The following is a 23,878-nucleotide window of genomic DNA, read 5'->3' as shown; positions in this document are numbered from 1 at the left end:
GCAAATCAACTATACTTCAATTTAAAAAAATGTCAGGCATCGCAGGCACTTAACAGATGCTAGATTTCTGTTAAGCGGCTCCGCTGGCTAACCTTAATGTGCTGCCATCCCACTGGGAACCCTGGAAGCACAGGCCACTGAGCTAGTGCTTTCCCAGGACAGCTGCCCTGTGCCCTCTGGGAGGCACAACTCACAGGTGCATTCCAAGTACTGACCCTGAGTTACTGTCTGGAGACGGTCTTAAAAAGGGCCTCAAGGGTGTAATAACCTTTGTATGGTAAGTTGTTCACCTGTGTGCAAAGATGAGCTTCCTGAACGTCACATGATACTGGCAGAAACGGCAGCTCTGGGCCAAACAACAGATCACTTGAGTTTTGGAAATCACATGCCGGAAGAGAATTCAGAGCTGGGAGTTTCAATTTTGTGTCCACTGTCTTTCACATTCATCTGCTCCTTTCTGCTCTCAGTCTCTACCACTGCCCTCACGCCAGGCCTCATCACCTCTTGTTTGACAGCTGAAGGTCCACTGATCCACCCTTGCCCACAGTGCCACAGGGCGGGCACACTCAACACAGACTGGCTCACGGTATTTCCTCTGCCTGCAGAATAAACCTCCCGAGCCTCATGAAGGCCCTACTAATCCAGCCTCAACTTAACGTGACATCACCGCTACTACTGTGCCATGCAGTGTAGCTCATGCTTAAATGACCTTAAGTTGTTTCCTCTGCCTGGAACATCCTTCCTTTCCATCCACAGCTTTCTCTGTCCTCATTCTCCTTTGTCTTTCAAGACTCTGCATGCTCAGACCCTTCCTCCTCCCATAAATGCTTCACTTCTTTGCCCCTTGCCCTGGTACTTGTCAGTCTGCCTTCTTACCTTAATAGAACAGGAATACATCTATCTCCGCCTAAAATATGTTGTTTGTTTCATCTTTACATCTTGGCAGTGGAAGGCGGTGATGAATAAATGAGGAGACAGAGGAAACCCTGGAGAAAAGCTAAGGATAAGGGACAGGAATTCACCTACCTGTCCTTGACCTGCAGCAGGTAGCAGACCAAGCAGTAGCCAGCACAACTCTGCACAAAATTGCGCTGGGCACTGAGGAATGCCTCAGTGGTATAACTGCCATGCTCCTGTAGGAAGTAATCGAGCAGGGAGAGCTGTGACTGCTTCTTCACCTGGTGTATGGATACAGCGTTGACTACTGGTTCAATCATGCCACTGTCGGCCGAAATCACAAGAATCTTATATGGCTTGATCCACAGGGGTACTCGCTCCTGTTCCCAAATGGACTGTGAGGAGACACACAGTGGCATTCAGACTCTTGAAATGAGAGGAGGAGGCTAACATCCCTTCTGTTCCCAACCTCAGACAGTTTCCATCCTTGGTGGCCTTGGATTCTAGGCCATTGAGTAAGTAAAAACCCTGTTATCCCACTGAGGGCCAGGAAGTTCTGAAAGGAAATCCAGGGTCTGACACACAGGGTGGCATGCAGGAAAAGGCATCTTATAGAGAGACGTTCAAAAGAGGGAGAGAGGAGAGGAGACCTCACGGTCACATCCCAGGCAGGGCAAGTGGGAGCTGTTAATCCAAGTTCAAACAACTGGGAAAAAGACCAAGAGATTTAGGTTCAGAGGAACCTTCGCCAGAAAATGAAAATATTCATATCAAGAACTGATTAAACAGGTGAATTTGCTTGTAGGCATCCACCCTGGGGGGTCAGGGATTGACATCTCAGCCCACCGCAAACCACTTGCTGCAAATCAGTTGGGAGTTTTTTGATATGTGATCAGAACAGGTGCCAGTCACAAAAGGGCCACAAGAGAGCGCTGTGGAGCTGCTCCTGGGGCTTTACTTCTGGGGAGAGGCACCAGCTTAGCTTAATGGAAATCCAGCTTCGGCCTAGGCAGGAAGTTGGTCCCCAGCAGAGTTTCCGGCAGAAGGACCTGTGTGATCACCTCAGGTGGGCTACAGATGGGCTGGGTTTCCTTTCTTTCTCCCCCACTTCTCTTACCTGCAGTTGCTTTAACACCTGAAAGGCCAACAGCTCCTGCCGAAGGTCATCCCCACACTTGACGATGACTGACAGGAGCCGCCAATTGGGGAGATGGCCATAGGGGGAACCCTCTCTAATGCGCCTGTGAAGAGAAGCAAAAAACTGTCAAGGGTGATTCCAGGCTGCCCTGGTGGTCCAGTGGTTAAGAATCTGCCTTGCAACGCAGGGGACATCAGTTTGGTCCCTGGTCCAGGAAGATCCCATGTGAGATCTTGCGACTAAGCCCTATGCCACAACTGCTGAGCCCACACACCCTAAAGCCTGTATTCCACAACACGAGAAGGCACTGCAATGAGAAGCCCGCGCACCACAACTAGAGAGTGGCCCCTGCTCTCTGCAGCTAGAGAAAGCGCCCACGTGCAGCAATGAATACCCAGCACAGCCAAAAATAAAATAAAAAATATTAAAAAAAAAAAAAGAACGGGGTGATGCCAGGTTGAGGACAGAGACACAGCTTCTATAAAAAATTCAAATCAAACCCCCCTCAAGGTAAGGACTCAGACTGCCTGAGGCCTGATGGATTTTTCAGAGACTGACAGAACATGGAGGGTGGATCTCCACCCAACTCACCGTACTTTCTCCTGCCAGGGCTCTTTGAGAGCAACTGCAGAAGGGTCTTCCGGGTCTCGTTTGAAGGCTGTGGGGGTGTGAGCCAGCTGCTCCGAAAGGCGCCGTCTAGCAGGAAGAAACTGTATCATTTGCTTGGAGGAGCAACCCCAAAGCCTCCTGTCCCTGTCTATGCCAGCATTTCCTGCACTGTTTCCTTGACTCTGGGCACACAGAGATAGAAACCTGGGCTGAGAGAGACTCATGGAAGGAAACACACCACTGATACCTTTCTGCTCACCTGGTGGTTTGTAATCATTTTTTTTTTTTTTTTTTTTGTATTTCAGAGTTCAGGTGGTATGCATACAAAATAGAATATTACTCAGCCAGAAAAAAGGAAATCTTGCCTCTGGCAACAACATGGATGGACCTAGAGCAGTGTTTTGAGGTTAAGTTCTTTGTTTAAATTTTTTTAAATTGAGGTATGGTTGATAAACAATATTATGTATGTTCGGGTATCCAACACAGTGAATCACAATTTTTAAAGGTTATACTCCATTTATAGTTATTATAAAATATTGCGTATATTTTCTGTGCTGAACAATATGTCCTTGTAGGTTATTTATTTTCTACATAGTGGGTTGTACCTCTTAATTCTCTACCCCTGTCTTGTCTCTTCCCTCTCTCTTTGCCTACTGCTAGTCTAGTTTGGTGTATGTATCTATGAGTCTGTCTTTTAAAAATTTTCATTAGTTTGTCTTTTAATAGTCTATATATAAGTGATATAGTATTTGTCTCTTTTTTTTTTTTTAGGGGAAATTGTTTCATTTAGTGTTTTGTTTTTATTCAATGAAAGATTCTTTAAATTCTATGTGCTTTACAACTTTAAAAAGTTTCACTTACACAATTTCATATAATCCCACAGTAAATCTTTTTAACAAGTTCCCTACCCCTGTGTTTCCTCTCCCCTTCTCCTTCTCCCTGCTGGTAACTACTAGTTCTTTCTGTATAGCTGTTAGTCTGTAATCATTTGTTCCATGCAGAGTTATTATAATACTATTGACCTTATTTCTTAAGATGTATATTGCTGCTGTTAAGTCGCTTCAGTTGTGTCCGACTCTGTGTGACCCCATAGGTGGCAGCTCACCAGGCTCCCCCATCCCTGGGATTCTCCAGGCAAGAATACTGGAGTGGGTTGCCATTTCCTTCTCCTTGTAATCATGTTAAATGCAGATTAGCAGCCCCTCCCCATTTTCCTATCAAGATTCTGCATCAGGGCAGATACAGCTCCAGCATCTGCATTTCCCACACCATCTCCTCCTCCTTTGAGCAATGCGTCTGACACGCATGTCCTCTGTCTTCCGAGACCCACTCTGGGAAATGCTCAGACCTTCCTCTGGTGCTTTCATTCCTTTGGAGTCCTTTTAAAATTTACTTTCTTTCTGTAGTAGCCCAGTAACTTCCCAACCCACACCTTCACTCCCTCTAGTTTGGTGGCCTCAGGACAAGGACAGAGTAAGGAGAGAGAAGCAGGAAGCTATAGGCTGACAGAAAAGAAGGGAACAAAGAGACAGGTGGCGCCTAAGAGAGGGATGAAAAAGGAGGGGCCGCGTGGTCTGCCCATACCGGATGTCACCTGCTGCGATGAACACAGGCTCCTTGCTTTCCTGGCTGGTGATGCTGTCCACGGAGAACTGGGAGATGTTGTCACAGCTGTTGGTGTGCACTTCAGGGAGCTGGGGAGGGCAGGGCACTGCAGGTCAGAAGCGCTGAGCACAGGGGCGCCTCTTCCACCTCCTCTACAGAGCACCCTTCACACTGCCCTCTCCACAGCATGACCAGTCCTCCTTTTCAAACTCTGCTCCAAGAAGTCTCCCCAGGTCATGCATCTCCTGGACCCTACACTATCTAGGTTCCCCACTCCGCTCCCAGACCCTCTAGCAGTGTTTCTCAATGTGTCAACTATAGCTGCATCAGAATGACCTGAAATGCTGCTAAACCACAGATCCCAAGCCACCATCGATCTGAATTTTAATGACTGGGAATGGGATCCGGAAGTATGAATTCCTAACGAAGCCTCCAGAAGACTTCCAATGCATTCCAGTTTGCAAACCACTGCCAGGACCATCACAGAAAGCCGAACTTTCAGCTTTATACTGAGAGCTCCCCAAGGCCAGGAATGCAGTCTTCCTTAGGGTCCAGAACAGACCCTCTCCAGGCTAGGTTCCTCTGAGCATTTCTTTAAACTAAGCCATCCAATCTTTTATTGATTTTGGCTGTGCTGGGTCTCTGTTGCTGTGCAGCTTCTCTTGTTGCTGAGTAGGGGCTACTCTCTAGTTGTGGTGCTCAGGCTTCTTACTGCGGTAGCTTCTCTGGTTGTGGCTCCTGGGCTCTAGAGAACAGGTCCAACAGTTGTGGCACATGGGCTTAGTTGCTCCCCATCATGTGGGAACTTCCCTGACCAGGGGTTGAACCTGTGTCTCCTGCACTAGCAGGCGGATTTTTTTTAGCACAGAGCCATCAGGGAAGCCCTAAGCCGTTCAATCTTATCTCTTCACCTCTAACTGTAAACTATCAGCCTCCAAGGCCCATATCAAGCCTCTTCTTTTCTTCTTCTCTGTGCCAGTGCGTTTCTCCTAACCCCATTTGCCATTTCTGCACACTGCTTTGTTGTGTATCTTATACATAGATTTTTTTTTTTTCTCTTAAATTTCTGCATCTGATCTCCCCAGTTGGACTGCCAGCTCAAGTACAGAGTCTGCCTTTTCACAAAGTGGAATCTGGTTGGGTCATAGCTCTAACAGAATCCTGTTCTGGATTCCTACAATCCCAGAACAAAATCCCAGTTTCTTTCTGTACCTTACAAGATCCTTCTTATATCTGGCTCATTTTGGCCTCTCCAGCCTCATTCTTTACCACTCTTCATCTCTCGACCACACATCAGAGCCACACAAAATTTCTTTCTATTCATAAAATAGGCCAAGCTCCTTTGTGTCTTCTGGTCTCTGCACGAGGTGTCCCCTCTGCCTGGAATACTCTGTCCAGCTAATTCCTACCTACCTCCAGGCCTCAGCTGAGATATTACTTCCTCCAGGAAATCATCTGGGGTGTGTCCAACCCCAAGTCTGGAATAAGCGCCACCCCCACCTGTACTCTTGCCTGGAAAATCCCATGGTCGGAGGAGCCTGGTAGGCTGCAGTCCATAGGGTCGCTAAGAGTCGGACACGACTGAGCAGCCTCACTTTCACGCATTGGAGAAGGAAATGGCAACCCACTCCAGTGTTCTTGCCTGGAAAATCTCAGGGACAGGGTAGCCTGGTGGGCTGCCATCTATGGGGTCGCACAGAGTCAGACACGACTGAAGTGACTTAGCAGCAGCAGCAGCCACCTGAAGATGCTCCCCTGGCACCGAATTCTCTCCAGCACAACCTGGATCACACCACACTACATCTACCTGCTGACTGGCCTTGTTCTCTCTCCTATTAGGTCATAAACTCCTTGCAGGCAGGGGCCAAGCCTTGTTTACTAGCACACAGCACTCAGAGTGGGCAAAAAGAAGGCGCTCCATAAATATTCCTTGAATGAACAAACATATGACTTATTCTTCCTTGCTTTATATAGCAGGTGTTCAATATACATTTTGATTAAATTTTCCACTGTCCCCTGGGCTTAGAAGTTCCTCTTTACGTTAAGCCTAAATTCTTCTTGATGGAAAACAAGCTCCAACTGAATTTATTCCAGTTCAGTTCAGTCGCTCAGTCGTGTCTGACTCTTCGCGACCCCCATGAATCGCAGCATGCCAGGCCTCCCTGTCCATCACCAACTCCTGGAGTTCACTCAGACTCACATCCATCGAGTCAGTGATGCCATCCAGCCATCTCATCCTCTGTCGTCCCCTTCTCCTCCTGCCCTCAATCCCTCCCGGCATCAGAGTCTTTTCCAATGAGTCAACTCTTTGCATGAGGTGGCCAAAGTACTGGAGTTTCAGCTTCAGCACCATTCCTTCCAAAGAAATCTCAGGGCTGCTCTCCTTCAGAATGGACTGGTTGGATCTCCTTGCAGTCCAAGGGACTCTCAAGAGTCTTCTCCAACACCACAGTTCAAAAGCATCAATTCTTCGGCTCTCAGCCTTCTTCACAGTCCAACTCTCACATCCATACATGACCACAGGAAAAACCATAGTCTTGACTAGATGAACCTTTGTTGGCAAAGTAATGTCTCTGCTTTTGAATATGCTATCTAGGTTGGTCATAACTTTCCTTCCAAGGAGTAAGCGTCTTTTAATTTCATGGCTGCAGTCACCATCTGCAGTGATTTTGGAGCCCAGAAAAATAAAGTCTGACACTGTTTCCACTGTTTCCCCATCTATTTGCCATGAAGTGATGGGACCGGATGCCATGATCTTCGTTTTCTTGAATGTTGAGCTTTAAGCCAACTTTTTCACTCTCCTCTTTCACTTTCGAATTTATTCCAGACTAGACCTATTCAGTGCTTCCCTGCTCACCCCTGTCACTAACTACCCGACTCATTTGGGCATTTGCTCCAGCCTGCCTCAGAGAGTGTTGTATTGTCTCAAATACATTGAAAGCGCCTGGAACAGGCCCTGTGGCCAGTACTACTTCCTCGGAGCTCCCTCACCTCCACCTGCAGCTCGCCTATGTCATCCACCGACCAGGCCTCATCATCGTTGTCATAGTTGGGCACAGTGCTGAAGCTGCCTGCCCGCTGCTCGTGGGTGATGCCGCATTCGGGCAGGTTCTCTACAGACCGGGTGCTCCGAATTCGGTTCTCGGGGATCCGGGCGGGGACACTAGTGGTGTCGAAGTTTTCACATTCGAGGACCTCCACATAGATCAGGTAGGGAGCCTGGGGGGTAGTGAGAACAGTATTTGTAATATCTCTCCACCACTGCTTCCCCCAAACTCAACCTTGGTAACACAGTCTGTCCTGCTACCCACCCCTGCACCAGCGCCTCCATCAGTCCCCAGACAGCAGGAATGCCCTACTTAGGGCAGGAACTGATCCTGTGAATACATATGTAAGAGTCTGGCTGAGAGTATATCGGTCTAGCAAATGTTCAGCTGAGCTTCAAAATGTACAGAGGGTGCACCTGACCAAAAACCACCCCAAACTATCAATTACCACCCATCAGAGCGGCCTGAATGCCTCTGCGGACTTGTCCTCAAAACCGAAAGACTAGGAAAAAGCTGGGCACTGTGCCCAGGATTCTACTCTTCAATACGTCTTCTGGAAAAAACAAACAAACATCTGAACCATTAGTACTCATTTCAACCAGCATACTACTTTAGCTAATTCTCTCCAACGTGAACTGGGCACCTTTCTCTCCTTCTCTCTGCCCACTGTGATCAGAAAAGGTCTTAGAAACAAACATTTCTCTACTTTTATTGTTGCTGTACCTGGAAAGCCTCAGAGTTATGGAAGGGCTGGAGAAGAGCTCCCAGAAGGACTAGAAGGTGAGGAGAGTGGCTCTTCTCTGAGACAGAGCAGGAGGCAAGCTGAACACATTAGGCCTCTTTGGTCCAGAAAAATAAAGCCCAAGAACAGTGACAGGCGGGCGCTCGGAATCACAACAGAGCGGAGGTGAAGTCAAGGCTGACAGGTGCATATGAGCTATGGAGGAGTCCAGGATGCCAGGGGGGGCTTCCCTGGGCCTGTACACACAGCCACAGGAGTAGAGACAGATGAGGGGTCTGGTTGAGGCCCGAGCCCACCTACCTTGTCCTTAGAATTGAGGACGACAGCCTGGGTGTGGGGCACGCGGACCACGTGGTGGTCGAAGCCAGCAGTGGGCAGCCAGACTCGGGCAGGGAGCTTGTGGTTGAGCAGGGAGAGCTCTGAGATCAGCCGCTGTGTCTTCTGCTCCTTGGTGGGGAGTGTGGCCAGCCGCTTGCCAATCGCCATCAGGGACTTGATGAATTCTCGCTCAGGAGCCAGTCTGACGGGCTACAGGGGGGTGGCGTGAAGAAAAAGATGGTGAAGAAACCATAGAAAAAAGTGGTCCTCCTACTCAGTCACAACTAGCCCCGCAGGCCAGGGGTCCCAGTGTTTCCAGTACTCCAGGGAAGGGAGACCTGACGGCCCTCTCAGGAGATCCCACCCACGGCCAGCAACCTGAATTGGGAACAGGCAGAAAAGCCAGCACTGCCCTCCTTCACAGGCTGTTTCTTGATGGGAAGGGGGGTGTGTGACTCCAGGTCACTCAGTGCACCCCACTTCTCTTGGACTTGAGTTCCTGAGGAACTGTCCCAAGGCTCCCAGACAGACGGGAGGATGACATCCAGAGAGGTCAGCCAGGGACCCAGACAGCAATGCTGCTCACACCTGAAGTGCTTCACCCATCTCAACAACGAGGCCATCCCTCTCCCCACAGGATCCCTGGGCTGGGTGTCCAGCAGGCCCGCAGAGCTCCAGAGGGGAGCTGTGAATCAGTACCCCTCCTTTCAAAGGAGGATTCAGTCCACTCAAGTGACTGCTGCTGCTTCCACAGCACCCCCCTGCCCACCCCTCAATCTCTCGCCGAGGGTCAGTGCGCATGCAGGGTATGAGGCAGGATGAGCAGACTTTGCACTAATGAGGGAACAATCAACGGTGAAAGAAAAAGCAGATGGAGGCTGGGAGGTGTGCACAGGTGGGTGGAGAAGACAGCTCCTTTCAGGCCCTGGTGCCGGCCCTGAAGTCCTGTCTTTCTCAGTGATTCCTCCTTGGATCCTCTTCCCCTACCTCTCAGGGACTAGGCAACCCACATTGGCTCCCTCCTGTGGGCTTGGCTGCTCACTCTGGGCACTTCATTCTTAGAAAGGGCAAAGTCAGTGTTGGGAGTCAGGCGGGGATGGGGAAAGAGATGGGCTCAGCTAGACATGGAAAAGGGCTCCTTTCCCAGCCTAAGTCCTTCCACCTTAAGGGGCATTTTATCAAGATGGCCACCCAGCTCCCTGGCCCATCTCTCCTGAGCTAGGCAAGGACAGTATCTCTTCCTCAAATAGAAACAGTAGTATCTCACTCACCAGGCTTCTCTCCCTCTTTGTGTGTCAAGCTCAGTTTCCCGAGTGAGAATTTCTACCCTCACCCCCTCACATTGCCATAAAGAGCTTCTTTGGAAAGCTGAGCAGTACCAGGCCCAGCTCTGCATGTGCTCAGAGCCAGGCTTCAAAGGGACAGCTCAGCTCTCAGGCTCTACCCACAGGGGAACTGGCCCAGGGCCCCACACAGTAATGAAGACCCAGGTGTCTGAATCAGTCAGGAATGCTTTGGGAGGCAGGGTTGAAAAAGAGATAAAGACAGGAAGACAACAGAACTAGACCTCTGGTCCCTGGCAATATCCTAGGGGCTTCAGAGAGAGAAAGAAAGGAAGAGGAAATCTGGAGACTCACTCCTTCATTCATCCTGATCCCCTAGTCCATCCACTCAGGTGGCAAATGGTCATGGTCCCGAAGACCCTCCACCCCAACCAATTCGTAGTTATTTCAGATTAGAAACAACAGAATTCCTTCCCATCCTCAATTCAGCCTTTGGGCTGGGAGCCCCTAAGTTACGTCAGCATGTTGGAAATATGACCCCCGGCCTTGAGAGAGAGGCACTGCCACATGGGAGGAGATAGGAGTTATGACTGAAAGGGGATCAGCACAGAACAGAGAAAACTGATTGGGAAGACAAATCAAAAGTAAAATGTAAAAGAATTATCCAAACTCCCAGAGGGTCCAGCATTTCCTCTCACGTCTCTGCCCAGCAACAAGGTCCGAGACCCTGTGGGACCGGAGGGTCAGGGGTTAGTCCAGAGGGAACAAGAAAGGAGAATGAGGGTTACGAAACATCCTGGGCAGGGGGCTGGGAAAGGGAAGAACTCAGACCTGGAAGAAATGTGAAGTTAAAAAGGAAACTGGTGTGGGGAGGCGCAGCGTTCCTTCAGGCCAAATCCTATTTGCTTCTCCAGTCAGCTCACCCAGCATGGGGCCTGGCATTTGGAAGACACTGAATAAGTATTTGATGGTCTTACTGCAGAAGCCACAGGGAAAGGGTGCTGGGTGGGAGAAACAGGATCCTGGGGGTTTCTGCCAAGCAGTTCTTGGCTTCAATCCAGGGGTAAATTCTACCTCTCCCAGCTGTTTGCTCTAGAGAACCAAGGCTGGGGGCTGTGTTGCACTACAACCCAGCTGTCCTGGGAGAAGGATCAACTGAGCCCCTCAGCACTGGCAATGAAGAGCAGGGGCTCCTCCAGGTCTCGGAGGCGTGGGAGTGAGGGGCTGAAGTCCCAGGAAGAAAAGGCAACTTTTAACTCCAGCCTTGACCTGGGGACTCAGAAGACCTGGGGACGGAGAGGAAATGCGGCCATGGGGGGAGCCTGCCACCCAGTCCCAGCCTGGCCCGACTTACGGAACTGAATGAATTATCAATACTCTCGGTGCTGGAGGAGAGCTCCTGGGAAAGGGCCGGAGGGCAAGGGGGAGAAGAAAGGGGCAGGGAGGGAAGGGAGAGAGACAAAGGCAAAGAATTTAGCTCCAACCTGGATCATAACTGTTTCTCTTATGCAGCTCTACCTTTCTGCTTTAATGAAAGAAAGTCAGCCCACAAATGCCACTTGCCTAGATTCTTGACATTGTGGAAGATGCTAGAAAGCTAGCGTAGACCTTGAGGTCAGAAGGGTTGAAGAGGTAGTGGCCTCTGCTTTTCATTTCCTGCCCTTCTGTTCTTGCCTGCACAAGTCTTCCTTCTAGGAAAAAATCCTACAGCTGGATCCGTCAGGGAGGCAGGTACCTTGATGCTGCAAAGCTTTCCTGCTTCCTCTTTATTCACTCACATGCTCAACCAACCCCTTCTCCATGGAGACCACCATTGAGACTGAATTTAATAAGCTGCATGGCCCCCATACCAGAAATCCCATGTTGCTCCAGCTTCTTGGAGATGTCAAGGAGAAAGCAGAGCTAACCTTTCAGTGCCAGGTACGTCTCCTCTCTAATCAGCCTCCTTATCACCCTGGGAAACCCAATCCCACCCTTGAATCATGTGATGAGGGCTAGCAGGGACCCAGGAGCATGAAACGTCTGTGCTAGGTGCTGCTGGGAGTTAAGGACGAGTAACTCTCTTACCTACCAAACTTCTGCAGGCTTCCGATCAGGCCGTTTCATGTGACACTCAATAAACTGCAATTTTTGGATGTAAGCTGAGAAGCCAGGTCCCCACTGAATCCGTCTGAGAAAGCCGAGTGGCTGGCTGCTCCACAGCAGCTGTCCTAGTCCCAGTTCAGGGGAGTTAGCTAAAACTCACCCCATTCCTGTCTTACTAGCGTCTGCGAGCAAAACAGGGACAGGACTGGTGCTGCAAGTCACTGAGCGGCTCTGCTGCACTCGTGCACAGGCCCACCCTGGGTTCTGTCCACCAAGGTCTCCCAGGACAGGGAGAGGGGCAATATGGGTACACAGTGCACAGGAAGGGAGGGTCCTGGACTCGAGAGACAAAGTCAAAGCCGCTCTCAGGGCAGGAGGGCAGTGGTCACTGAGCTACTCTGCAATCAGAATTTCAAGCATCTACTTAATTTGATTCCACGGTTTACATTCTATTCCAGCTGGAAGCCCTCTTGTTGGGTCTTTCTTTAAAGAATCCGGGGAGAGTGGCACTTTGAAGAAGTCAAGCTGTACACTCTCCCAAGGCCACAGCTCTTCTGCTTGGAGGGGAGTGGTGGTGGGAGGGAGCACCAAGGCAGCCAGGATGCACAAGCTGATGATGACTTGCTGGCTCAATCTCTACCCTGGAGTTGGGTGGAGAAGGAACAGCAGGCAGGATTTGGGTTCCACAAGCCCCGCTCCAGCTGCTTCTAAAGACAGGATGGTTCTGTCTGACTCATTAACAGCCTTGGGGGCAGGGAGATATACCATGAACTGCTCCTCTCTCCTCCTCTGGAGACTTGAGTCACTCAAACTGAGTCAGCTCTAAGGAGAGAAGCTTGAGGCCAAGAAGCTGACATCACTCTCTATCGGGCTGGAAGGCCTCCTGGGCTTCCAGTGTGATATACAGATTTCTTTGTACAAAGGTTATAGCCCTGAGAAGACAACGCTGATCTACATTACAGGGGGAACATGTTGGGTGGGGGTAGGATCTAAATCACTCCGTTCCCTGAGCCCCCACCCTAGGCCAAAATATCCACCAAGTGGTTACAACTGGAAAGGAAAACTACCTGCACCACTTAAGAGCTCCCTGACGAGGTTGAGAAAAACTGCTCTGAAGGGATGGGCTGGGGCGGCGGGTGGGAGCGGGAATGGGAGATGGGAGAAATCAGTGCTGGAGCCCTTTACTTGTAGGGGAGAGTGTAAAGGATTCCTCATTAAAAAACAGAACCCTCTGTGAAATGTGGGCAGAGAAGAACTCTGCTGGGAGACCCTAGGCAGGAAGAGACTGCACGAGCACCTGGGATTCTTCTTGGAGTCCTCGCTTCACCCTCCAGAGGGTCCCTGCTGGTGGTGGGAGCACAGTATTAAACTCAGAACCCACGGGGAAAGCCAGAGAGGGCGAACAGGGTGTCTCTCCTTTGAGAGTCTCTGTTCAGACCTTAGACAATCCTGTGTTTTGTTTTAGTGAGCTGTATACTTCCTCCTCACGTGCAGGAATCAACATTTCAAGAGAGTCACCAGAAAATCGCTAGCTAAGAAATTCAGTCAAGTTTCAGGATACAAAATTGAAGAGTCACAAACCAAACAACTTCCTAGATAATGGGATCTCCCTATTACCTTGTAAGTTCCTGGAGGAAAGGACAGCATTTTATCCTCCATTCCTGCTGCTTCCAGCACAGGCTCTGCGTGGACAAGCTCGAGAACTACAGGCTGAGTGAATGAATATTGCATGACAGGGGAGGTGGACAATTAGAAGAAAGAAAACCAGTACTTGGGAGACAAAGGCCTTGAAAGATGTATCTTCGAAAAGTCAAAGGGGTTTGGAGAGACCTCTGGGCTGAAGACTCCAATGCTTAGACTCCTGGTGACTCTCACTCTCACATTTCCTGGGGAGCCACAGTGGATTCTGGTGTCTCTTTCTGCTAGCATCATATAACCTGGGAGTGGTGTCTCCTTTCGTCCCTGGATCTACTGACCCAAGAAAAAGGAGCCAGGTTGGGAAGAATGGCAGCTGGAGAAGCCAATCTAGAGGATTTTAGCATTCACAGAATACCTGTGTCTCAGCATCACCCCAAATCCCCTCCTAGGCAGTAGTGGGCTGCAAAAGGGACTAAGGATCAACAGAGGACAGGAAGCCCAAGGCCTCAGTTTTCCTGGTCCTAAGGTAAGTTACTATAAAATGCCTACGGAGAAAAGCCAAGAGGCGCCCGACATGAGGCACCAAGGGATTCACTTATAGCTGCTCACACTCATACCACTACAGGCTTGACCCCAAGAGGAGCTCCCAAACCCTGCACGACCTTAGTCCCACCAGCTCTGGATGATTCTTCTTGCTCTGCAACAGCCTCCTTTCATGACCTTGGGCTTCCTGCCAAGCTCAACCGGAAATGAAAATGGTCCATTCTGGTTCTGAGAACAGCTGGGCCCTGCCTGTGCATGGGCGTGGAAACCTTCATGGCTAAGGCCTAGGCTGTTCTTCCCCGTATGGACTCTGACAGCTGAGGCTGGGTGTGACAGACACTGGTTGAGAAACTTGAGGCAAATCATCTAACCTCTCTGTTTCCTCAGTGGTAAAATAATACCTGTCTCTTAACGTTGTTGTGAGGATTAAATGTAAAATATTTGACATGACGCTTGGCACGTACTAAGTGCTCAAGAAATGTTAGCTCCTTTAGTTTCACTATTATCATCACACCACCAAATTTCCAGACAGACCAGGCTCTGTATTCTCTTTCCCTCCTGCCTTTCCCTGCCCTAGTCACTCTGACCTCTTTACTTGAAAGAAGTCCCATTGTATCAAAAATGTGGGTGGGTTGTGGGCCCCAGAGAGGCAGATGCCAGCACCATGGCTACACACATTCTCCAGCAAGAGCAAACGCCTCGGTCTTTTCTCCCTTCTTCCCTAAGGCTAGGCTGGCAGCCAGATGCGAGCCTGGCTGGTGGGGAGTCAGGGGTGGGGTGGGGACTGGGGGACCATTTTCTGGCTGGGACATTAGGTAGGTCACTAACACTTGGTTGTTCACGGGGCAAGTTTCCCTGCTCTCTGTCCAGATGTGGAATAAATGGTGTGTATGAAGCCTGGCGTGCTGCATCCACGGGGTCGCCAAGAGTCAGACACGACTTAGAGACTGAACAATATGACCAGTTGATGGCTTATCTCACCCCACTCTGTATCCTAAATGGGACACCCCAACTGCTGCTTTCTCTTCTTGGGTTCAGGTCCTTGACTTGACACTGGGTGTGCCCAAGATTTACTCCATATCAGGACTGCCTCCCTCTTCCTTCTGTGCTTCTCCCAAATGATATGGGAAAGAGACAAGCAAGACAGCCCTTCCCCCAAGGAAAGGCAGGCGGGAAGGCATTCTGCAGATGCCTCAGTGATAGGGAATGAACCTTACCCTTATGTCAACAAGGAGCAGGATCTCCAGGGAGTGAGGGAGAGGGATTATGAAGAGCAGTGGCCAGGGGAATAAAGCTGAGGGTCTACTTATCATCTCCCCTCCCCCAGCACACACAGAATTCACACACAGAACCCCTTTTCCTCCCCGCCATGGTGGCTGCTCTGAGAGGTCCTGGTAGATATCCCAGGGTTCAAGTCAGGCTGGGGAGGGTCTCTGCCACAGTTCTCAGGAAGTAAGAGGATGGCAGTGCAATTTAGTAAAAACCCACTGGACAGTCAGGAGTATCAGCCTTTCTACTGAGCTATACGACCTGAGGCAAGTCACTTTATCTCCCTGGGTCTCTGAGTTCTTCCTTTGTAAGATGAGGCAGCTGGAATACATGAATCCTAAGGTCTTTTTCCATTCTAACATTCCATCTTTAATTGGTGAAATGAAACAGAGGGAAGGAGTGAAACGGACAGAGTAACCTTGAACCAGACATCCTGTCTCCATGCCACCTGGCTTGCCCCTCCGTCCCGCCCGGGAATTTTACCTCGTCCTCATTCTCCACTTTAGGGTTGCTGGCTGTTCGTTTCAGGTTGCTGCTGAGACTTATGCTGGCGGTGGCATCTGACTTAGAGCGCTGGTGGGTCCTTTTAGAGGGAGACAGCCCTGTGTCGGGGGCTGGGCTCAAGGAGGGCAGCTCCCTCTTTCGGTGAGCGGGCTTCAGCTCATCTGAGAGGATCAGCTTCCGTAGCTTGGTCCCACGGGAGTGTCGCTGAGTGGAAATGTGCATGTCTGAAGAGTAGGCCCCCAGCAACAGAGCACACTGGAGGGAAAAGTTAATGCTCTGGCGGCAGCGGTGGACTATGTAGGGCTTGATGGCATCACCCACGTCCTCGTCCATGTGGATGTACATGTTAAGCAGCTGGGGCAGATAGAAGTCCACATCCTCATTACGAAAGCAGAAGAGCCGGTTGCCAATGTAGGCCTGCACTCCAGGCTCCTTGGAGTTATACAGGTATGAAATGGCCATGGAGATGTCAAACAGTTTTGACTCAAACAGCCTCAGCAGCCAAGACTGTTTGGCCGAGTTGTTCTGCCGCCGCCTTCTTGCTCCCTTGGCTGTGCCTGAGGCCACCGTGGCCCCCATCTCATCTTCCTCCTCCCTTATCTGTGCGGGTGGGTCGTCCAGGCAACGGATCTCGCTGTCCACACCATCCCCATTGACCAGCTCCAGGGGGGTGCCTCTGCTCGAGATGGCCACGCCTCCATGCAAGAGCTTGACTTTCTCCAGCACCTCCTGGCAGGCCTTCTGGGCCACCTCAGGATCAATCACCGAGAGCTCCCCGACCCCCTCCGTGATGACACTTAGCAAGGAGCCCCCATTATTCCCTGGTGGGCCAGGAGCGGGCTCAGAAGTTGGCTTCAGGGGGGCAGGCTCCACTATCGTGTCTCCCATGGCCACAGCCAGACTTTGAGCTTCCAAGCTAGAGAAGGAAGGAGGGAGAAAGGAAGAGAAAGGGAGACACACACACACACACCATTAGTGGTGCCGACCTCAGGTCTGGCCCTCGCCAGGACACCTTCCCAGGCATCCCCTCTCTTTATGTCTTCCAGGACTCATTCAAACTCAGATGAAAAGTCATGCCCTCCCAGGAAGCTTACCCTGACTCCCTCCTTCCACCTCTGACCCCTCTATTACTCTTTACTCCTGTGCTTGGTTACTCAATTTAGCCTCTGTTCTTAACTTGTATTTGCCAAATGTTGCTTTATGTGTGTTATGTTTATATAGGTTTACAAATTCTTCAGATAGACTGGGAAGCAATTCTGGTCTTAATTCTCTTGTCCCCACTCTTCAAATGCTTTTCTCCCTCCATGCTCTTCCTGTATCTCCCTCAAATGCCTTGCCAGTAACCTTTATGTTTTCCTCTTTAAACTTTATTTTCTTCCTCATATAACACTCCATACACAGGTCCTGAACATCTCACCTTTATTTAGCGCTAAAATCTTGATGTGTTTTTCCAGTTATAGATACTTTTCTTACCTTCCCTTTTAGACTCAAAGCACCCAAAAAATAATGGCCAGCAACCACCACACCAGGCTTTACCGAGAAGAAAACAGCTCAGAAACATCCATGGCCAGCCCTGCTGAGGTGTGCCATCTCTCTGCTCGTCTGAGGACGTGACATCATGCTCCCTTCCTCCAGTGCTGTGGCAGCTGAAGGATGGTGGGAAACTCCTGAACTGGGACTCAAACAGGCTGAGATTCAAAATGCAGGCTCTGCCAGTATGTGTGTAAACTTAGGCAAACCACCTATCTTCTGAGTTTGTTTCCTCAACTGTAAAATGGGAAGAAACATGTCTATTTCTTAATGTCACTGTGTATTAACAGAGTGAGTAACTTTATGTGTGCGAAAGAACTAACATGTCTGTCCCTGGCACACAGTGTGTGTGTGTGTTAGTCACTGTTGTGTCCGACTCTTTGCGACCCTATGGACTATAGCCCACCAGGCTTCTCTGTCCATGGAATTCTCTAGGCAAGAAAAGTGGAGTGGATTGCCATTCTCTTCTTCAGAGGAACTTCCCAACCCAGGGATCGAACCCTGGTCTCCTGCCTCGAAGGCAGATTCTTTACTGTTTGAACTACAAGGAAGTCTAGTACAGGCACACAGTAGTACTCTACAAATGCTGCTGCTGCTAAGTCGCTTCAGTCGTGTCCGACTCTGCGCGACCCCACAGACAGCAGCCCACCAGGCTCCCCCGTCCCTGGGATTCTCCAGGCAAGAACACTGGAGTGGGTTGCCATTGCCTTCTCCAATGCATGAAAGTGAAAAGTGAAAGTGAAGTCGCTCGGTCGTGTCCGACTCTTCGCGACCCCATGGACTGCAGCCCACAAGGCTCCTCCGCCCATGGGATTTTCCAGGCAAGAGTACTGGAGTGGGGTGCCATTGCCTTCTCCGCTACAAATGCTAGTTAAATCCTAATCACCTAAAAGGTTAATAAACAATGCACGTGCACATGCCTATGTTGTTTATAAGGAGAGTGACTTAGTTAACATTTGTTACTCGAGACTCTTCCAAAACATTTCTGTGAGCCCTCTCCTATCCCAACCCTACTTTCCCCCATCCTCATACACACACTTCAAGAACTAGAGGGGCTGTGAGAAGACAAAAAGATAGGCTGGAAGCCATGTGTCCAGAATCTCCAAAGGAGAAGAAAACATACAACCAACAATCCCTCTCTGGAGGGATCAGAAGGAAAGTCAGTGAGAGGACACTTGATAAATGCCACTGCCTGCCTAGAATGATTCTTCAGAGACTCACTAAATCCAGATCAGGAGAATCAGTGCAGAACAGGAGGAAATCTCAAAGTAAGGACTGGGAGAGGTACACTATATTAATGTCAGATTGACGCAGCTCCAGAGTCTGGCTGTAGGTAGCAAAGGACTCAAGAGGCCTCGTCACAAATACAAATAGCGTGCGGCTACGTCACACTCAAGAGCATGAGCAGGAGGAAGGCAGAATCAGTTGTGGGGCTGGAAGGCAGGTAATTTCCAACTGATAGTGACATCAACGAACCTGATAAGTGGGGTTTGACCTTAGTGAACCCAAGTAAGTGGAAGGAGGCTCAAGATACAGACTCTCTAGTCACTCTGCAAAGCCCGAGTTTCCACTGCTACTCTTTCAGTGCCTCTTCTTGAACCTCTGAAATGTTAAGACTCAAGGTTACCTTCATCTGCCCAACATACATAGTCCAGCTTCCTCTTCCCCAGCAGTCAACCACTGACGTTGTGCAGGAAGATGGATGGAGAACTCTTAAGTTCTCAAGGAGTATTAAAAAAAAAGGCTACTTCAGTTTATTTTTCTCCTAACTCCGTCAAGCAAGAAGTTCATCCCCCAATTAAATTTCTCTGATGCAGTCTGAGATTGGAATCAGCAAGAAGGTGGCGACTCTTTCACTATGCTCTTTCCCAAATGAGGCAGTGACCTCTGAGCAGCAGAACCGGCATGGCCGCCTCTGCCCATGTGGATCTGTCTCTACTCGCAGCTGTGGGTCGCGCAGGAATAATAAGAGGGAAGTATTAATCAGTACCTGCTGCAACTCTGTAGCACACTGCACCAGAGGGCTCTCAAATTCCTCAAGTTCAACTGGGACCACTACTACCCTTTAGGTCTGCTCAGACACTCACAAAACAGACTCAAATCACTTTATATAACCAACTCTTTTTTTTTTCAATCTCTCTATGCTTGGCACATGACTCTTTCCTCTACTCCAGAGATTTTCAAGACACCAAAAGCTCCTAAAAGACCACTTATCAAAACTTCCAAGGGAAAAGAAGTTCAGACATCCTCCCACATACAGCATTTCAGATTTCACTAGGAAATACAGACGATCTGGAAATGGTCACAACTGGGATTACTACTGGCAGCAGGAAGGAAGGCGAGGAGGTCATCATTTCTTTTATCCCAGGGTTGAGCTAGAAATCCCATATCACAGTATTTAGGGGACTTGCCCACTGAACAGAACAGGTCCCCCATTTGACAGCCTTTACTCCCCAGGGAACAGATAATGTCAAGAGGAGGAGGAAAAGCAAACTCCTCTCCTGTAAAGAGCAGCTCTGCCACTAGAAACCACCAAACTGGAGCTTGGCTTCCCTCCTGGCCTTCCTGAGACTCAGGAACTCCCTGCCTCTGAAGCAACTCATGGGAAGAAGGAGGAGCTGAAGGAAATGTAGGTTGTTTTGGTAATTTAGGCAATAAGAAATAAGAAATAGATTTTTCAAAACCTAAATTCAGATATGGCCTTTAACATCAGTTAATTCATTCTGAAATGCAAAGAAAATATAGCTTTGATGAGTAACTGTTCTAAAGAGAGTGAAAGGACTAGAAAGCAAAAAAGGAAGAAACGGTTTCTGTATTCACCACCTTTCCCCTTTTAAGTCAGAGAACAAGAAAAACCCCAGAGAAGAAAATCCAAACCTTTAATATCAAAAGACTCCTTTGGCTCTCAAGGACACAGACAACTGAGGCTCCACACTTCACACTGGGAGCCTAAAGTGGCCTTCCGGTGAGGCCAGAAGGGAACTGAAGAGGTGTACCGTGGCCCAGACTAGCAGCTAGCTTCTCGGAAAGGGGTGTGTGTGGGAGGAGGACGGGGAATGTTGACAACCAACTGGCTCCACACCTGATGTCTGGGCAAAGAAGGGAATCCTCAGGTGAGCATCAGAGGGCTGCTCAGGGCCAAGCAGAGAACAGCAGGGAAGGATGAGAGGCACACGTGCATGTCTTCTGTGACTGAGCATCCAAGTCTGCAGAAGATTCTGGGGGTAGGGAACACTATCACTAAACTTGGCTTCTTGCTTCTCATCACCTCAAAAGATTCTAGACAAACAACCCTCCACTGGCCTCCATGAAACAACTTGGTGAATTGGTCTCTGCTAGGACAAGATGTAAAGAGCCCCAAATCAATTTCCTCACATAGTTAATCACCATTCCCTTCTTGAAATCTTTTCCCATGAATTAGATAAACATGACTGCTTCAGATCGGTCCTCATGTTTTTAATATGTTCCTGTATTTTCATAGAATGACCCTTAAGAGATCATCTTATTTATTGCTTTACCTCCCAACAGAAAGGTGAGCTCAATTTTCCATCACCTTTTAAAAGATCCCTCTGGAAAAAAAAAAAAGAAAGATCCCTTTGAGATGGAGATGGATCATGTGAACTGGAAAAAAGAGTAGTGGAGCCAATATCTTCATCCTACAAGGCAGTTAAGAGAGGCTATTAAAAGTTAATGGATAGGGTGGGAGGTGGGAGGGAGGGGACATATGTATACCCATGGCTGATTCACACTGATGTATGGCAGAAACCAACACAATATTGTAAAGCAATTATCCTCTATTTAAAAATAAATAATTTTTTAAAAAGTTAATGGAAAGAAGGTTCAAATATGTCATTTAAAAGTACTCAGGCTTCCAGTAGAAACAAAAACAACATATAAACAAGAGAAGTATGAATCTTCTAAAACACAGTCTTCTTTTGTAATGATTAATAAACCAAAAAACAGAAGAACAAAAATTTTATCTAAAGCTCTGGCAATAACTGTCAGAGAGAAACACTAAAATAACCAGGTGGTTATCTTTAGGAGTAGGGATGAAGGGAAAGGGACTATTGATTTTCATCATAAATTCTTTAAGTACCACTGGATTCGTGACCAAATGCACATATGTCTTTAATAATAATTTTTAAAAAGAAGCTGCTCTTCAAAAGGGACTTCTAATCATCCTAAGCTGCCTGTTCTGCTCCTGAGGACTCCCTCTTCATGTCTCGAAGTCTAACTCAAACCTTTCTTTAAGGAGGTCTTAGCTCATCCTTCCCTCTTAACCTCAATGGTAAAAATGGAGTTTGAGTACAACCCTTCCCTTGTAGAAACACAAAACCAAGCCATCAAACAGGCTCGAGCCCTACCAGGAACCAGGTAAATGCTTAACCAAGGCCCCAAGGCAGAGTGGCATTAGGGGATAGGGTAGGGAGAACAGTGGTCTCAGGGAAGTTAAGTCAATATTGAATGAAGCGGAGAAATCTGTTCAGGGCTCTAGAGCTGGTATAAGCAGATACCAGCCAGACAGCCCAAGCCAGCTCTGGGAGCCCCTGGTGTAACTGACAGATGGCAAAGAAAGCAACCTGTACACTCACCTCTCTCTGAACTGTTCCTCCCCACCACAAGCTCCAAATGCACTTGAACTAGGCTCTCTGCGGTCTCATGCCACATACTGAAACGTCCCTCTCAAGCTTCTTCCCCAAATCAGACAATCTCAATTTGCTGCTTTGGATAGTGTTCAGCAAATGTGTTCTCACACAGTGTGGACCCAGCTCTGAGAAGGAAGCAGAGCAACTAGGAGGAATATGACTTATCTTTAGGGGTGCTCCCAAGGAGCAAAGCTGCTCCTAAAAGGGGACTTATGAACTCGGACACTGGCTGGCTAACGAGGAGGCAGAAAAAGGGGGAAGTGGGACAAGGTAGCATGATTACTTTCAAACAGGCTTAGAGTAGGAAGATGAAGGGAACTTCACGCGTCCTTTTCACTACTGGAGGCCAAGAGCGAGACATGGTATACAGGTGAGCAACTAGCTTCCTAAGTCCCAACTCAATCCAAGTGTTCTTTTCCAGCCAGTTTCCTCAAAGGATTTTCCCACAAACGTACTTTACGCCTACAGAATCTGGAGTTATGGCTCAAGAACAAGAGGAACAGCAAAGCTGGTCAGCAACTTGAAGCAGTGGGGAACCAAATCAAGGCAGATGAGTTAGGCCTGGAGCTTGCCTTTCAAACTGATTTACTCCCATGGCTGGAGACTAGAAAGGTTCAACAGAGAGACCAGAATGAAGGAAAATTCTCAGAACTGAATCACTACTAATAAATACCTTGTGTCTGAGGACCCTGTGTTTTGTAAACAAATAATGAAGTCAAAATTCTCCCCCCACATTGTGCTATATGCCTATTACTGTACCTATGCCTATAGAGTGGACCATTTTCCCAAAAAAAGTCACGCTAAAAGAGGTCAAGTGAAGAAGTCACATCCTGAACCCAGGAGTCCTGATTCTCAATATACATGCTCTTTCCATTGGCTCATGTTCCTTTTCCCAGTTATCCCCTGACCAAATCCACTCCAGGCTTAAGCTCTTACGGAATCAACCAAAACCATTCTAGTAAAGCCACTGAGAGTAAACCGATTCCTCTTAGGGGTGGGAAGACACTATATTCTGTGATCCCTCTAAGACAAGCCTAAAATTAAATTATCCAAAACAAAATTTCTCACAACCTCATTCAGTTTCCATGCAGGCCTGTTCATTCCTCCAGCAAAGTGTAATCTGATAGGAACTGCTTCAAACTTGCTCCATCCTTCTGAAACACCCTCTGTCCAGAGAAAAGCCTGAGACAGCTGAGGCTCCCCCCTCCTCCCAACACATCTTCTTAGCTCAAGGTTTAGCTGATCCTGAAATAAGTGTTATGTAAAGTAGAGTGACAGAGAACACATAAAAACCACAGGGAAAACAGTACCACATGGATCAGCAAAACCCTTGAAATTCGAGGGAGGTGTCAAAGTTGGAAATCCTGAATGGGAAGGAGCACTGTCAGATCTCTCTTCTACAGGAACAAACCTCCAGAGGTTGGGAGATCTGAGGAAGGGTCGAGAAAAGCTAAAGAAAGTTATAGGAATCATTAAGTACTCTAGAGAAGAAAGGATTAAGGTCAAAGCAGAATGTCAACAGTACTTTGGGAACGATGGTGAGGGCCTGAGATCCCTTAAGGAGAAGGAATAGACAATTCTTGGAAGCCAGGAGCTGGGTGGGTGGGTGGCAGTGAGGTAATGGAATTAGAAGCAGCAGAGGAAGAGACGGCCACAGAGGCCCGGGAAGCAGGGGCTGGGGATGCACAGAGATATCGGAGTTAAGGGGCAAAACAGGAAAAGGGATAAAGGCGGAGGCCGTGGGAAAGGGGGCTGGGGCACAGACAATGAGGAAAGACAAACAAGGATGGACCCCATAAAAGGCATCATGATGTGGAAAGGCTTGACGACTTAAGAGAAGAGAATTCGGGACGGAGGCAACAGGGATAAGCGTGAGGGAGGGGGGAATCCCCGGCAGAGGGAGGAGCTAAACAGAAGAGGAAGCCAAAAAGCAGAGGAGGACCCCAGGTTCGGGAAGAAAGGTGGAGAAGGAACCCGGGGTGCAGGTGCCACCGAGAGGATAGTTTTGTAGTCGAACCCAGGTG

General features: G+C 48.8%; 1 protein-coding gene across 8 annotated transcripts in view; it reads right to left on the bottom strand.

Moving 5' to 3' along the window:
• The window catches only part of PI4KB (phosphatidylinositol 4-kinase beta), a 29,091-nt gene that overhangs the window by 4,722 nt on the left and 491 nt on the right, over positions 1–23,878 (bottom strand). For 2 of the 8 annotated variants that reach the window (XM_055584319.1, XM_055584325.1), the window contains exons 2-10: positions 23,165–23,304; positions 15,658–16,594; positions 10,994–11,038; positions 8,339–8,566; positions 7,241–7,468; positions 4,229–4,338; positions 2,627–2,731; positions 2,015–2,138; positions 1,027–1,292 (exon numbers count right to left, since the gene is read on the bottom strand). In XM_055584319.1, coding sequence (XP_055440294.1) covers positions 1,027–1,292; positions 2,015–2,138; positions 2,627–2,731; positions 4,229–4,338; positions 7,241–7,468; positions 8,339–8,566; positions 10,994–11,038; positions 15,658–16,594; positions 23,165–23,169 — 2,048 coding nt within the window. In that variant the 5' untranslated portion in view covers positions 23,170–23,304. Of the gene's footprint in view, positions 1–1,026; positions 1,293–2,014; positions 2,139–2,626; positions 2,732–4,228; positions 4,339–7,240; positions 7,469–8,338; positions 8,567–10,993; positions 11,039–15,657; positions 16,595–20,726; positions 20,778–22,925; positions 23,136–23,164; positions 23,305–23,878 lie in introns of those variants that run through there. The other 6 variants (XM_055584324.1, XM_055584326.1, XM_055584320.1 and 3 more) reach the window with 5 other exon arrangements.

Source organism: Bubalus kerabau, chromosome 6 (genome assembly GCF_029407905.1).
Source record: "Bubalus kerabau isolate K-KA32 ecotype Philippines breed swamp buffalo chromosome 6, PCC_UOA_SB_1v2, whole genome shotgun sequence".
Lineage (NCBI taxonomy): Eukaryota > Metazoa > Chordata > Mammalia > Artiodactyla > Bovidae > Bubalus > Bubalus kerabau.
The sequence above is the reverse complement of the archived record's forward strand: the minus strand, read 5'-3'. Positions and strand labels throughout refer to the sequence as shown.